The sequence below is a fragment of the Pyrus communis genome, chromosome 4 (genome assembly GCF_963583255.1).
Source record: "Pyrus communis chromosome 4, drPyrComm1.1, whole genome shotgun sequence".
NCBI classification, from domain to species: Eukaryota; Viridiplantae; Streptophyta; class Magnoliopsida; order Rosales; family Rosaceae; genus Pyrus; species Pyrus communis.
Genome location: NC_084806.1, coordinates 7,059,623 through 7,076,478, shown reverse-complemented (window position 1 = coordinate 7,076,478; position 16,856 = coordinate 7,059,623). Strand labels below are relative to the sequence as shown.

Genomic DNA, 16,856 nt, shown 5'->3' with positions numbered 1-16,856 from the left:
ATGATGGAAAAGGATAAATTCTGATTTGTGTGGTTTGGTTATTTAAGCAAGTTTCTTAGCTGGAAGCGTGGAAATATACTTAGGCCTCAAGAGAATAAAAACGTGAACAATCAGATATTACAGTGGTTAAGAGGGTGGCATGTCATCTCGGTTTATTATTGGCATAAGTTACAATTTTCCCTTACGTTTTCTTGGCAAAATAACCCTAAATAAGTCATCGTGTACGGTGTAGAAATACCATCTCCCATCAAATATTGCATAAATAGTTTCATTGTTTTTAGATAAATTGAAATAAGCTTAAAGTATTTAAGATTTGTATAAGTTTAATTTTAATTAGGCAAATACATAATTTTGATATATACAAACATGAAACACCTTCTCTACCCTAGGATGAGAAATGGATAGATCACTATATCTGTGTAACACCCACTCCACACATCCTCAATCTTATCTGATCTATAAGCAAACCAAACAGGAAGTAGAGTACCAAATTCTTGAAGTGGAAGAGTGAAAAGCTTTCTATCCAATTAATTCTAATCTCTCCCCACGTGGAGTTATTCAATTGGCTGATTCAAGCATCGAAGATAACTTACAGGTATAGCTTGAGTGAGCCCAGTCGACCCCAGGAGAGACCGTAATTACTATACTTAACCAAAAAGAATAGCCTTAGGATATTAAGGTGTGTGTGGGAACATTATGACTATTGTGCACCCTCTTTTCCTTTTCTTTTGGTTCGGTTTTTTTCCTTCATTTTCCTTTTTCTTTTTTGGTGTTGGAGTTCACTTACCATGCACGTAAAGGCGTAATTGTACTTGTCCCAGAACTAGGAAGCATAAAGCAACCAGTTACTCCTTGCTTGCACGGCGAAGCAGTGAGCCGATGGACTTGCATGATTCTTGAATATTATCCTTTTCTGAAAATTCCAATACAACCCCTCTGAAAATTACAGTACAACCCCTGCTGTTTATCCACGAGAGAACTTTCAATAAGACTGCACGACTATAACATCTCTCACTCGTGGTGAAATCAGTATGAGATCGTGTACAAAATATTTTGTGTTTTTGTGTTAATTATATACTACATAGTTGAACACTCGTACTTAAGTTTTTGCCCTCAACTGCAAACATTAACATCCATCCACGGATATTTATGTCATTTCACAAACCTTCCACATTGAGTTAAATTAACGTAGAATCATGTGGAACCAAAATGCCAGAGAATATCATAATTTTGTAATAAATGTCATCTGAATTACGTGGTCACTCACCCGTATGAACATCCATCCACGGATGTCTATGTCATTTCAAGGACCTAATTTCTCATAAAAGGTTGTCAAAACAGAGACTGAGAGAGAAAGAAAGCTTAGTCATGGTAGTGTGATGGATTGTCACACGGAGTGGCAGAAGGTGGAAGCAACGTAAAAAGAGTTGCACCTCAGGATAGGCGTGAGTGAGGTGGCGTGTGAATCCACATATACATTTTATTAAATTTGGCTTCCAACTTGTGTCACTTGTGGGGAAGAAGAATAAAAAGCAAGACCATTACTCTACTCACTCACATAGTCACATGGTCTAAAGGCCCGGTCAAAGCCTGTCAGTCTTGACTTTTGGGAAAATATGCATTGACGTGTAACAATCAAGTGCAAGTTACATGATTACATCTACGGCTCACATTACACGTGCATGGCAAATCCACTGCAGCTTCCAGCTAGGGCTTCGGTCAACATGCAAATCTACTCGAACCACTGAGGGCGTTTTTGTCTTTTGGAACGTAAGAGAGAGGGTTTTCCACTGTGCGTAATCATATGCTTCGGATTCAAAACTAGGAATGCATGAGAATGCCCGACCAGCCCACGATTGAAGGACTGGACTACGATGCGACTCTTGTACACAATCTTATTCTTCAATCACAGTCATCCGTATAATAAATATTGGTGGGCAATTTTCGAAGACACCCCATGAAAAATCTATTAATGTTCAACCACAACTTCACGTGTTGTTAATTTATTCATATCATAAAACCTCTTGATTATATTAAAATTTAAATTCGTTAGTGTAAATCATGTCACCCGTTCATTAATAAAACACATCAGTATATAACGCCACGTAATAGTCGAGAGCTAGTTACCCACGTCAGTTATTTACTAGTTTATTTCGATGAGTATAGGACGTGTTGATAGTAAATTGGCCACCGAGAAAATAAGAACTCTTGTATGTGTATACTTAAAATTAAGCAAATTTTCACATTACTAATTAATTTTACGATGAAATATAGAACTTTCTTCAACGACAAGATAATCGCTCCATTAAAAATTTTCTCCACAACGAGTACACATGTTAAACAAGCCACTACTAGCTTGATCCATACTCAACCGTGCCAAAACTCAACTGTCACGTGCCCATGCCTTGCATTTCAATATTTCACTTCATTTCATTTCTTCTCACTCAACACCATTTACGATTACGAGGGTCCCTAACTTCTGGCAAATGCGTTAAGCAACATCCTCTGCATTGTCTCCTTCAAAATTCTCTGTTTAGTCAGTGCGTGCTTTGCATTCTTTTATGTTTTTATTTTACACATAAATTAATTAGATTTCTTTCTTTTTTAAGATTTCTAGTTTAATTAATCAAGTTGGTTGAGTTTTTGCATGTTCCGATGTACGGAAAGAAGAATAAGATTGACATTTCTCTACGTCAAACCCCCTCCTCTCTAAAATATCGCCATATAACGAAGGTGCATGTCATGACCTGGCTTGTGTGACTCTAGATAATCTTATCATTATTATAAAGAGATTTTTTAGTGTGTTCAGAACATAAACACATACGTTATATAATTATATGTCATTATATAAATGGACAGGTACTTGAAATAAACTTTCCGGCCACTTGTATAACAATATATGGCGTATCGCCCTATGCTTGAGTCGTATTGAAATATTTCTCATAAAACACAGCCACATGTTTTGAATATTTTACTTAATTATAATATGTATATTTATTTTGTTAATACTATGTCATTATATAAGTGGATGGATACTTGAGAAAAAAATTCCTGGCCACTTGTATAACAATATGTGACGTATTGCTCCGTGCTCGAGTCGTATTGAAAATATTTCTCGTAAAACACAGCCACATGTTTTGAATATTTTACTTAATTATAATATGTATATTTATTTTATTAATACACTTAGAAGTAGAATGTATTAACTATATGTATGTCACATACTCATATTATAACAGGTAAAAAAAATTCATTGCGTGGCAAATTTCGTATATACAAAAAAATAATTTCTTTGTTATCATATAAAGAGATTCATTTTAGGTATTTAGTTTGTCTCTTAGCTATATTCTTTTCTTCCAACCAAATTTAGAATTTGTTTTTCTTCTTGTTCATACTTAAATCTACACGGCAAGCTGTGCCACAACCACTTCAGTTCCCTCTACGTGTACTAAAGTTTGTCACAACAACTCATGTTTTTTGGTGGTACCAAAAGTGAGTCACAATTGGCAAAAGAAAATATCACAAGAAATGGATAACTTGGAAATCATTGCATTTGATTTTGCAGCCAAAAGCTAATGCCTTTATCTCCATATATGATAAGGTTGCCATGAAAAAAGGGTTTTAGCCACAAAATTGTGCCACAAGAGTGTGGTGTTTATACAAGCCAGCAAGTGTACTTATTGGGTTTTTTTTTCAGCTATATTAGTCGGGAGCTTCTTGTGGTCCCATATATACAAATTAATAATATTGGTATAAATATTTAAGATGCATTCGTTTAATTAATTTAATCAGTATTTGTCCACGATATATACTTAAACCTTCTTGTTGCGGAATCAAATAGTGGTTAAATATCATTGTCAAATTAATTAAATATCATTTCATCTCTAACTGAATATACAAATTAAATTCAGATGCATTCGGTTTCTCATTTTCAATTTCAACTTTGAGATTAAATATATAACAATTTGTTTGTTCTTTTCGGATTTTTATAAAATAAATATTGAGTGAGGCGAGAATTGAACTAAAACTTCAAATAAAGATGCAGAAATAAATATACTTAATCGAATGCGTTACGAGCCTTTTTTATTTTTTTATTTTGCTGTTAGGTAAAACATTTGTTTTGAGTAAAGAGTTGAAAGTAAAATCTCATCACGAAAGTAAAATCTCATCACGGAGCCAGGAGGTGGTGCGAGACCCGAAAACCTGGGCGGGGCCGGCTTCTCCGCCGTGCTTTGACAAGTATTCACCACGGCCTAATACAAACGGTGTTAGTTAACGTTTCGTTAAATACGTGGACCAGTTGACTATATTATTTTATTGTCCATCACATTTCCACGCAAGCAGAACAAACTACTGGCATGATCGAATTGCGACACTCATGCTTTGTCTTGCGTGGCAACTGAAGGACGCGCCAACACTTTGCCGCCGATGGAATAAAGGACTTCCACGTGTCCAGTGGAGAGAAGAGTCTTGCGTCAGCCTAGAGGGAACAATCAGCTGTCTCATAATTCCCAACAAAATGGTTCCCATCGTAACAATTTCCCTTTAACAGATTCTGTCCAAATTTAACAGAGAAAGGTAGGTTCTTATTCTTGAGAAATTATTAAGTAGTATTGTGCTACCACGTTATCTGTGATACTTCCATTTAAAATTTAACATGTGTACTATTTTTATCACGGCTGGACTTATAATTTATTTTAAGAAATTAAAAATAAGTTAAATACCTGAAAAAAATACCCAGCGACGGCGACCCTACCCCTCCGTTGCCGACAAGTCCCTATCTCAGTACACTGCCTCCACGGCTCCAACCCGACTTCAAGCCACTGGTGGTCATATCCTTATCTCTTACCCTCTTTCCCTGTACAGATCTCATCAAAGACTAACTCTTAAGATCTTGAGTTTAGGGTTCATCCAGTATCATCAACACATAACTTCTTCTCTCGCTGATTCTTCATAAACTATATAAAGCCAGTAAGTTCACCCAATTAAGTGTTTTCCTAATCAAAACCCACTGAAAGGTACTCACAAAATTTTTAAGAGTCAACAACAGAATTAACATGTGTCACTTGTATGTTATTAATTTGATAAAACAAATACATAAATAATAATTCTAAGTGCATTATAGTCTGTAATAATAACACCACTTGACGATATTTTGGCTGAACACTAAAAAGTACTCAATGTAAGCGGTCAATACAATATGCTTTTAATATTGAAGGGTTCGTTACGTACATTTACATTGTGATACGTTGTATTTTCATGTTCTTATCGCATGAGTGGACTAGTAACAATTATGTACGTTATTATGTTCTCCTATTGATATGGCTAACCCTCAAGTTTGAGATTATTGTCTCCCTGATTCGACTTTAGTTACTTTGAATTTTAATTGTATTAAAACTGGTTGTACTATAAGCTTTTCTCTTTAATGAAGATATTTTTCATCAAAAAGATTTTCTCCCATTGATAATATTAACCAACTATTCAATCAAATATAGGGATGGACCTTGTGGTGCCACGTGGAATCACACTTGAAATGCACTCTAAGGTAAAGTAACATGAAACGATGAACGTGAGTTAGGAGTGAAAACGAAATCACCGGCTGTAGTGGGATGTGGGAGGGGGTTAATTTGTTGTGTGGTTTAATTTGCACGGCAGCTGATCAAGTGTGCTTTGCGTTGGTTTACTTACTTCATCACACTGCGAGACAAAGCTATAACGTGATGCATGCTTGGAGAGTTTAGAGGAGAGCCTTTGCTTTTGCCTTTTGCATGTCTCACATATACGTGTAGTAAATTTTATTTTACTACATCTTTTCCATTTACTTGCTTCTCAAACCATCTCAATACGTTTCCCAAAACATTTAAAAACTCAAAGGGTTTGGTGATTGACTAATTAATTGCAGATAGAATACAACATTTTTTAATATTCTTGGAAAAAAAAAAGTAAGAGTTTTTTAGCTAAAATGGTCCATGAGATTGTTATAACTCTTCATTGTGGCCCCTGAGTTTTAAAGTTGATAGATGTGGTTCATTAGACTGTCTATTGTCAATCATTTTGGTCATTCTAGGGACCAAAGTGAAGAGTTATGACAATTTCAATAACCATTTTAGATAAAAAGTCGAAAAAGTAATGCTATTAATTTGGACACAAAATTAATATACTTGTTGACATAGTTTTTGATAAATTTGACGTGTATAATGGTAGACTCGTTATTTTTTTAAGAATGTATGAGCAAACGTGTGTATTTTAAGTGTATAAATAATATTATTGATAAAAAAGTATTCATATTCATTCACTCTTTATCCCTAGTGTGGAAAAGGTATCACAAACCAGGGAGGAGGGAAGGAGGCCACCTCACACAGCTCTCCACCCTTGCTTTCAAATCCAATTACTTAGTGTTATCTTAACTAAAGAGAGGAATTTCTCACTGCTACCGACCACGTGTCGTTTGCCCAAAAAGCCTAATCCGAATCCAAGGTGTATCGAATGAAAAGATCTGTCGTGCCATACGAAAGGAGTCGACGTCAAACAACTTGCATGCAAGCAAAATATTGCAACTATATTATCTTTGACGTTCATTTTGGGAATATATTAAGATCCTAATAAGAAGCACTCATTGCCGTTCATGCTACATCACTAAGTTAGGTAGCAACCAGATTAAGACAGTGGATCAGATTGTAAAGAAAAACATCACAATATTATCCAAAGTAAGATACAAACAAAAATGTATGCTTAATTAGTCTTTGAAGACATTTAAAACCATGAAAATTGTATTTATCATTCTCGTAATCTTGCAAGTTAAACCTGAAATCTAGGACGACAAGTAGCTAGAGATCAAGTGTCATTACACCAATTGATCACGTGTTTTTCTAATTTTGTTTAGTTACTTAATTTAAGCAATGAGAGAATCCTCTTAACCAATTAATAGAAATAGATTTCGTGAGTAAAGAGCATCTTTAAGGGAGGTAGCAATTGGGCAGCAAAGTTAGATTTGGTATGCCAATGAGAAAAAACACATCTTCAATGAAGGTAGCAACCCAATTAGCAAATTGAAGAAGGAGCAACAGCCTTATCCTATTGAGTGTGGTCGGCTGTATGAATCTTAAAACGCTACTATACTTGGTTTTGTGTCAAGTCTTCCATTAACTCTAAGTGCTCAATGACTTTTCTTAGAGTCTCTTTGCAATGGCATGAGTGTCAAATGAGTTAATAAATGACACTAATATATATATAAATTGTTAATTTCTTTGGATAGATACTTATAACACTATATTGTTTTCAAATAGGACATTGTGATATGGAAATCTTTGGTTCTTCTATTGGTGGGACCAATTTACTACTGTTGACAGGCACATTGATCCCATATACTACTGGGCATGGCATATGAGGAAATCCCTTACGTAATCCGACTTACTGTTTCTGTAATTTAAAACTGCAGAATCTATGTTAGTCAAAGCCACTTCTTCATTTTAAATGATTGATTAGCAATCTAGAGAGAGAGAGAGAGAGAGAGAGAGGGAGGTGGCAAAGTAAGATACGAGATGGAAAATAATTGAGAAATCATGGAACAAGGCCCTGGCCATCCCACTCAAGAGACAAAAAACTAGAACAAAATCCGCAGATAAATCTTCTTTAAGGACTGCAAGAAAAAGACTCGAGGAGAAAAAAAATGTAACACTGATGGCTCTTGTCTTTGACTACTTCAAGTTGAAGGAATTGAATTTTTACAGAATTAATTTTAATTAATCACTTAACGTACGCACAACACCCCTATTTGTAGGTAAAGAAATCAACTAATTTCATTCCCAGCATTAATTTGGAGATATTGCTTATCACCTAGAACGATATAAAAGCTTGGTCAACCACTTGATAATATTTGTGCCTACCAAAAACTATTTAACTAAACTATTTAACTACCTCAAATCGTTTTTGCTAATCATATCCTGCCGGCCACCTCCAAACTCATTAGCTTCTTTCGAATTAAAATTTTGTAAATCTACTATATATAAATATTGGATTTGCTTGCCTTTAATTTTAAATTCAAATATTCTAGTGGTACTATAGTTGCTAATCGTTTCTTTTTAATTTTATTTGGCTGTTTTTGTTGGCTTGAAGTTGTCTATCTCAGTCGCGTATAGATTCTTATAGTACGTAAATCTCAACCCACCACCTTACAAGGGAAAAATATTGCTAGCTATTTTCTTGCATATTACGAACATACTTGGTCAGATTTTAGTTAATTAGTAGGTTTATTTTAGAAGTGTTAAGCAATAATACTCCATTGATACATAATCTCTTAGTAATGGACTCGAGTTAGACACTCTTTGGAAATTCAAACCCCAAAAAACACCGGCCAAATCGGACTACATAAAACCATTAAGTCTTACACTAATCACAAATCAGTCAGGGTTTCTTTCGATTGTCATGAACATTAAATTAAAAAGAAAAGACCAACAAGTTTTATTTATTTTTTTAAATAAAGATAAAAGAAAAGGAGAGGATAATTATCGATCTCAATTCACGCAAGAATTGGTGCAAGTGAAAGAGCAGAGAATGAGTAAAAGTTCACTCACTTCCATGTGGCTGCAGTTGTAAGTGAGTGAATTGGATTAGCCTTTTGAGTCTTGACCAATATTCCAAGTTAACCCTAACTCTCGAACGAAATCGGCTTCGTTGATCGCGGGTGCCACCGATAACCCTAGCTGCACAATCAACTTCAGCTGGTTGGCCACAACATCACGGCCCACCCTTTGTCCCTACGGTGCACGGACCCCACCCCACACCTACGCTAAGAAAATTTTTCAGTATCCTGAAAACACGACTCGATACATCAACTAATACAGTTAGTTAAACTCTTTTTTTTCCAAGTTTTTGCTAATTGTATCATTACACTTAATGTAACGGGCCACTTTCACATAAATTATTTTAATATGCTAAAATTAGGGTCCCATGTCCCCACTTGTGCATGTCTTGTGGCAGTTTTCAACTTTTTAAGAAAGTCTCGTAATCCACCAAATCAGGAAATCTGTGCAGTTGAAATTTGATCTAAGGGCTGAAGTTATTATAACTTATAAAATGAGCCCCTATTTGTAACCGTTAGATCAATTTTCAACTTTAGATCAATTTTCAACGACACGAATTATCTAATTTGGTGGATTAGGAGGAAAGAATCCAAAAAGCCTTCCCAACATTCTACTTCCAGAAGGAACCCTAGCAGGAGGAGGAGACACGTGGGTCCTACCGTGGTATGAAAGTAGGACATGAGTGCTCGACATCACTCCTTCAGATCCACGTCAGTGCCCAACTTACTCCACCTCTTTAAAACTGCCCTTTTCTTCTGATTGAAATTTATTAATTTAGAGTAGGGCGTGACTAATGAACCACGGCCTCATCCTCTCAGGGTTTGGAAAGACTACTGGTACCACCCCACGACGCCCCACATACAATATAAGTCCACAACTACAAATACAACTACAACATATTCATATTGATTGTATTGCCATTGCCTCTTCGAAGAGTCAACTTCACAAAAATGTCACGCTGCCAAGACTTTCACATATTTTAGTTTTAATTTTTCATCTTGTTCATTTTTTTCTTTTTATTTTATTTTATGAGGAGATATGTCAAATATATAGATACATTACGCTATTCGAGTTGTGAATTAAGACCTTTTATATAGTGAGATCACGTTAGATTGTAGAGTGATTTATGTTTCATGCGGTTTATTTTTTTCTAATAAAAGTCAAACCGAGATTATTATTTGGTTCTGCTTTCTTCAGTTTTTGTTTAGTTCAGTTTTTTTTTTTTTTTATTCAAATTTAGATTCTGTTCAATATTTTTTAAAACCTGAAAATTGACAATAGTTTTGGATCTGGCACTTAGCTGAATTGGATTTCTAAATCCAAATGGCAACCTTTTAGACCTGTACTTCTGTCTAATTCAATTTTTTTTCATCAATTCCGAATGATTTGTTAAACTTTCTGCAATTGAAAAATTATAAGGACAAACTTCTTACCAATATTCTTAGATTATAAACTACCTTGTTTGTTGATAAATATAAAGGGATGAATTGTTGGATTTGTTGCTTATGCACATCAGTAGAAATAAAAAAGACAAATGTTTGGGTTTGTTAGCAGAAAGAAAAAAAGTAGCCATGGAAATGCTATTGGGAAGAGGGGTGGGGCAAGGACGCCTCTTCCTTTTTTTATTTTTTTAAAATTTTTTTAAATCAATTATAAATGTTATTTTATAAAGGGAATATGTGTAAAGATAACTTAACATTTTGAATTGGGTTTGAGAGGGTAGTTTTGGTAATAAATTTGGGTTTAAAGAGAGATTAATTTTTTAATAAAAAACAATATGGGTGACGAGAGTAAGTTGGGTGTAGAACAAAGTTACATGAGTTCAAATAAAATTTTCCTTTTTGTTTCTTTTCACAGAGAGATCAGAATTTTGTGTTTTTATAATGTGCAGAATATAGATAGTACTGGATAAATGTTCACAAGGATTACTTCTGATTGATTTCATGAAGTCCAATAGCTGCAGGTTCCTAAATCTAATCAGAAGGCTCCTGCCAAAATCCATTTCATCTTAAGCAAATGGAAATAAAAATCAATTACAAATCTTTAAGCTAATTACATATGTAAAAAGAACAAATCCACAGAACAACCCACCAGCAACCCTAATCCCTAATTTCCACTAAAACCCCAATTCAATTTGAATAAACCCTAATTTTATCCTAATTAAACTCATATATACCTTTCTTTCGAACTTCAAGTAATGCTAAGAGATAGCGCGTCTAAGCGAGGATGAGAGAAGGGCAGAGACGCGAAGAGAGAGACGGCGTCACGGGCTGAAAGGACAGAGTATCATGGTATCGAATTTGGAGTGGTATATACCGTGTATTGGTTAGGGTCAAGGTTAACATGAAACCACGTCGTTTTAAGTGGGTTTAGATTCGATTTTCAATCCCCTAAAACCGAAATTGAACCAATAGAATTCGGTTTGATTCAGTTTGTTTCTTTCCGGTTTCAGTTTGGTGTTCGATTCAATTTATTTTTCTTTCGATTTTCTGTGTTTTAAACCCACCCTTATTAGACTGTAACATTTTAATTCGTAACCTACTATTATAACGTGTCAGATATCTAATGAGAGATAATGACATATATAGTTTACACATTCAATCCATATTTATAAAAAAGAAAACCAAATTTAGTTCTTTGCTCATACTCTTAATAAAATAGATTAGAAAGAATGCAAGTGTACAAGTTCATGTTTGGATGCGAATAATTAATTATACTACATCAACTTTCATGAACTCTAAAATATTTTAGTTGATGAAAAAGAAATGAATAAATTCTATTTAGGCGTGGTTAATCAATAGGTATTTTGAGTTTCTTGTTTCATTAAGTTTCTATGAAAATTACAGCAGGGGTGATTAACTAGCTTTCCTGTCAAGAAAACAAAACCCATTGGCTTATCGGCTATGTCCTTTGTAGTTTATGGTTTTGAGATTATACTTATCAACGTCAGAATTAGAGATTACGAGAGAAATTAGAATAAGTAATTAGAGGACGATGTAACAGCAGGCCGACGTTGCTGAAATTTTTACGTTTTTATTTCTGTTTTCTTTTGGTTCGATCTGGACGTTTCGTTCCTCATGCGACCACAAATCTCCGTTTTTCAAGATTCTTTCCCTAGTATGTTTTCTAAAGAGTTATGATTAAGTTCTGCTTAGTTATCCGTTTAATCACTTGTCTAATGGTACGGTCAATACAAAAATGTCCAAAAGAGAGTGCCAAAATCTTGACTTTGCGTTTGGGATTCATAGAACTAAACCTTTAGAATGCTTCCTTAAATTATCCAAATTACGTACGTGATTATTCCTGGGTGTTGTTACTAGAAAGACACCAAGTAAAAATACGATACGACTCCAGTTTTATTTTAATTTTAACTTTTTAATAAAATAGTCTCTAAGATTGTCATAGCTTTTTAATTTTTTTTTTTTTTAGATTTAAAATTGATAGGAATGACTTCTGAGATTGTTCATCATCAATCATTTTGGTCATTTTTTAAAACATCTCAGTTAAATTGAAGAAACCACCAGTTTAAGTGAAGGGGTTGGTTTGACAAAAATCCCCTCAATTTAATGGAAATTTTCATGAAATAACCAAAATGATTGACGGTAGACAATTTTAGAGCCCACGTCTTTCGATTTTAAATCTTATAGACCATAAATAAGGAGTTGTGTCAATCTCATAACCATTTTGGATTAAAAAAAAAAAAAACCTTTGATTTTTTCTGATTTTTTGGTGTGTAAAAACGAGAGCAACTTGTATAAACCTATTCAAGTCGTCTTGGTCAATCAATGCAGTGTAAATTAAAATTTAAACATGGTATTATATTATCAGACAAAAACTTTACGAATCCGTTCTGTTTTTTTATATATGTAAGTTTTTAATTCACGAGTAAAAATAAATGTGAAATTGTTGTGCATGCACAGTGAAAGTGTGAAAACATGGCCATTGACTTGAGAATAGTAGCAGCAGTGTCATTATGGATATGTCTGTGCACGGAGGAATGGGGATCGTGTCTCCGATTTTTGCCGTAGCCATTTAGTTTTGTTGCAGTTTTACGGCGCCGTTGCTGTTTCCGTAGGTTGTCGGGGGACTGTTGGGGCTAGCTCGTGATTGAAGTCTTCAATTTACAACTTGACCCAAGAAAACTTATTTGAGAAGAGAGGCATAACTTTGTATGTATAGATAAACGCTCATAATCATTGAAAGTACGATGTTTATCTTCTCAATCATTGAGGTTAATAGAAACCATAAATGTGTAAGTTATAATCTAATTATTGAGTTTTGTACTTCAATTAAAACTGAAGATTTCATTTTTTTGGGCATTAAAATGCATTGAGATCTCAATCTCGTAACATTTTTTTTTTTGTTAATGCATTGAAATGTTTAAGATACTATTAGCTTAGGTTGAACTTGGAAGATTTTTGTGTACACGCATTCGGCTTGAAGTCTTTCTCTAGCTTCATCAAATAATGGTATTACAGTTTTGGATATAGAAATTGGCATCACCTAATTCTTCGTTTAGTAAAGTAGAACTTATATTATGCTAGTATGGACTAGTAAAAGTAAAAAGATACGTTGTAAGCACTAGCTAGTTTAATACGTCGTTAACTACTTGCTTATAGGCGCATTCTATAATTTCATTCTATTATCATATTTGTTAGTTTTCATTCAAAGATCATATTTTCTAAAACTCAACCAAATCCAACATAATTATCATATAATCCAGAAGTCTTAAAATGATAAAAATACACTTGAAAATTGCATGTGAAATACATATACTAAAATTCCTAGAAGTGCGAATTTGGCTTTTCTTTTCTACTGCATCGCTTTTGGGTAATCGGATCAATACCATTTGCCAAAAAAACCACCATAAGATATATAAACAAGCAAAATTTTGCACCATGTCAGCAACAATGTGTTGGCAAAAAATATTTAAATGGAATATTAAACAGAAAACAAAAAAATATACACGTGAACCAAAAAACAAAAAATCGTAAAAAAAGAAGAGATAAATCCTAAAAAGACAAGTAAAACAAAAGAGAAAATGATCATTTCTGAATTCCTTCTATCAAATTTAATTAATAAATTCAGACTTTTGAAATTTGATCCAACGGTTAAAAACAATGGATATGTTTAAAAGTTATAATAATTTTAACCGTTAATTTAAATTTCAAGAATCCGGATTGGGGGATTAAATGGCTTTAATGGATCTTCCAAACAAAAGAAGAGTAACTGAACCTGTGCTAGTGCTGATTCATTCGTTTGACCTTCATTTGGCTGATTTTGCCACCTGAGTTTGTTGAAACGACCATGTTTATCTCCCCACTCTCACGCCCAACGCGTCCCCGTAACGCTCCCAGAAACAGAGGGGCGCGGTTGTGTGGGGGTGAAAGAGTAAAACCCACGCGCAAGTTCAGTGTTTTTAACCGCGGGTGAAATTTGGAAATACAGAAGATTAACCCAAGATTAGGTGTTTTTACCGGTAACAGAAGTAACTGCCTCCGTAACGACTCGGAAGATAAATATGTATTTGTAGGAGTGAAAGTAAATTACAGCCAACAAACAGTTAAAATAGAGATAAGAGGGAAGAAGGTGAAGAAAGGGTCTCTCTCACCTCCCTCACCCTTCTCTCTCTCTCTCTCCTCTAATTGGGTTCGGGTCGGGTTTAAATACTTGAATTTGTCGGGTTTTAGTACAGGAGGAGGGAGTGAAAAGGCAAAACGAACCGACGAGGGACAGACGAACGGATCTGGGTCAACTCCGTTTGACAGTAAATACAATAAACTCCAGGGGTGAGAAGTTGTAAAAAGGACGTTATGTTTATTAAATGTGTAATTTAGGAGTCGCTTGAAAATATATATATTTATTTGTTGGAGAGCATTCGGCTGTGTGTTTCTTTCTACTCGCTTTTCCCTCTCTTCGTATATAAGACCTTCACTCGGCTTTTTATTCATTTCTAAGAGAAAATATGAGGACCAGGGGCGGCGTTTGTTATCCGAGAGTTGGAGGCAACGGCGGCGGAGATATGTGTTGTCAGAGGAAGAGGAAGAAGGAATTCCCCGGAGGAGAGAGGACGGTCTGCCGGAAAAGGAATAGATTCTCGCCGGAGACGACGACGAGCTCGTCGGCTCCCGATTCATTCGATGCTTTGCCTGACGACCTCCTCATTCTTATCCTCTCGAAACTCAGCGCCACCGCTAACACGCCCGCCGATTTCATCAACGTCTTGATAACGTACGGTCTACTTTGTATAAATTTTAATTCGATTAATTTGTATAAGCTTGGAGGTTAATCGCGGTTAGTTAGAGAAACGTGGTGGGAGTGTGTTTTGAATTAACGGAACTGACGATTTGATTGGATGACAGATGCAAGCGGTTGAACGGCTTATCTCTCCATTCTCTAGTGCTCTCCAGGGCTAATCCCAAGGCGTTTATCCTCAAGGCCAAGAACTGGTCCGAGTCGGCTCACCGATTCCTCAAGCTCTGCGCCGACGCCGGCAACACCGAGGCCTGCTACACTCTCGGCATGGTCAGTTCACTCCGTAACCCTCCAAATTCTCATTCAATTTCATTTAATTACTTGTTTAATCGCCTTTTATGAACATTTCGCGGCATTATTATTTATTAATTGTTTTTGTTCATTTATCTCTGCAGATTCGCTTCTATTGTTTGCAAAACAGAGGAAGCGGAGCCTCGCTCATGGCCAAGGCGGCGATTGGCTCTCACGCGCCGGCGCTCTATTCGCTCGCCGTCATTCAATTCAACGGCAGCGGAGGCTCCAAAAACGACAAGGACCTCCGGGCCGGAGTGGCGCTATGCGCGCGTGCCGCGTTTCTCGGCCACATCGACGCGCTGCGAGAGCTCGGGCACTGTCTCCAGGACGGTTACGGAGTTCGTCAGAACATAACGGAAGGGCGACGGTTTCTCGTGCAGGCCAACGCACGTGAACTCGCGGCGGTTTTGTCCTCTGCGGCAGTTTCGGGAGTCCCCATGCGCCAGTTACTGACGTGGACTCCACTCCCTCATCCGCACCCTCATCCTCATCCGCAGCTGCGGCACCTGACCGGGTCGGGCTGCCCCTTACTCAGTGACTTCGGGTGCAACGTTCCGGCCCCGGAGGTGCATCCGGCGAACGGGTTTTTGGGAGAGTGGTTCGCTGCTCGGAACGGTTCGCCCGGACCCGGTTTGAGGCTTTGCTCGCACGTGGGGTGCGGGAGGCCTGAGACTAGGAGGCACGAGTTTCGTCGGTGTTCGGTGTGTGGGGCCGTCAACTACTGCTCCCGCGCCTGCCAGGCACTTGATTGGAAGCTGCGCCACAAGGCGGAGTGTACCGCCGTTGAGCGGTGGGTGGATGAGGAAGGTGAGGGTGCTGACGGTGACGGAGCTGTCAATGGTGGCGATGACGTTATGGCTGAGAGTTAAAGATTAGACCGTGACGGTAACGGCAGGAAAATGTGAATTGAAGACGGGAACGGAAAGGGCAAAAAAGGGAAACGGGCCGTTTTTGTGGAAATATATATGTTAAGATAATCATGGCCGTTGGAAATTTTGTTCACCCTTTGTTACACAGAGGGGGATCTCTCGAAGGAAGTATTTTCTTTTCTGTTTTTTTTTCCTTTTTGGTTCTTTTTTTGTACTATAGAGCAACTTTAGCCTTAATTTCGGTAAAGCAAATTTCCAAACTCAAGAAAATTCAAATGTTCTTTCCTCTCTTATTCTTTTCTCCATACGTTTTTTCTTTTTTCGCTCTAAAATTCAAATGTTTCGGTTTCGGATGCAAGGTGGCGGCCACAATCGAGACCAACTGGGCCACAATCGAAACCAACTGACCTAAATTACGTATGCTCCAGACATTATTCTTATTGTTCTTTTTTCTAAATAACAATACACAACTGTCTTTTAGGTAGGTGCCAGATGAGTCATTTTATATTTTTCACGAAAGAAAAATAATTTATACTAAATTTATCTAAATTACAGGAATGTACATTCAAATTTGAATGCATATTTTCAAGTTAACTTGACTAAACTCTTATCAACCAAAATTGAACTTGTCATTTCAAATAATACCATTTAATAGTTTTATGGGGTGAGAAAATGGCTTGACTTTAGGGTAAAGTTAAGATGTTCCTTATCTTGGATGTGTAATAAAGGAAATTAGATTCGAAATTCGAATTTACAGCTCAGAAGAGTAGAAATACTTTTTATGCAAATATGAGTGCATGCAGAAGAAAGAAAGAGCACAAGCAATGAAGCGATGTGCATGCAGAAGAAAGAAAGA

At 36.3% G+C, this 16,856-nt stretch overlaps 1 protein-coding gene across 1 annotated transcript; it reads left to right on the top strand.

The window, feature by feature from the left end:
- The first annotated feature begins 14,261 nt into the window (after positions 1-14,261).
- On the top strand, positions 14,262-16,307 carry LOC137732017 (F-box protein At1g67340). The gene is made up of 3 exons (XM_068471300.1): positions 14,262-14,813; positions 14,945-15,107; positions 15,233-16,307. The coding sequence occupies exons 1-3, from the start codon at positions 14,548-14,550 to the stop codon at positions 15,998-16,000; spliced, it is 1,197 nt and encodes a 398-aa protein (XP_068327401.1). The 5' UTR covers positions 14,262-14,547; the 3' UTR covers positions 16,001-16,307.
- The last annotated feature ends 549 nt before the right edge of the window (positions 16,308-16,856 follow it).

Bases quoted from the DNA above. Each gene is read 5' to 3' on its own strand.
- LOC137732017 (XM_068471300.1), top strand. From the start codon at position 14,548: ATGAGGACCAGGGGCGGCGTTTGTTATCCGAGAGTTGGAGGCAACGGC. The intron at 14,814-14,944 runs GTACGGTCTACT...ATTGGATGACAG, and splicing joins TTCATCAACGTCTTGATAAC to ATGCAAGCGGTTGAACGGCT. The intron at 15,108-15,232 runs GTCAGTTCACTC...TTATCTCTGCAG, and splicing joins CCTGCTACACTCTCGGCATG to ATTCGCTTCTATTGTTTGCA.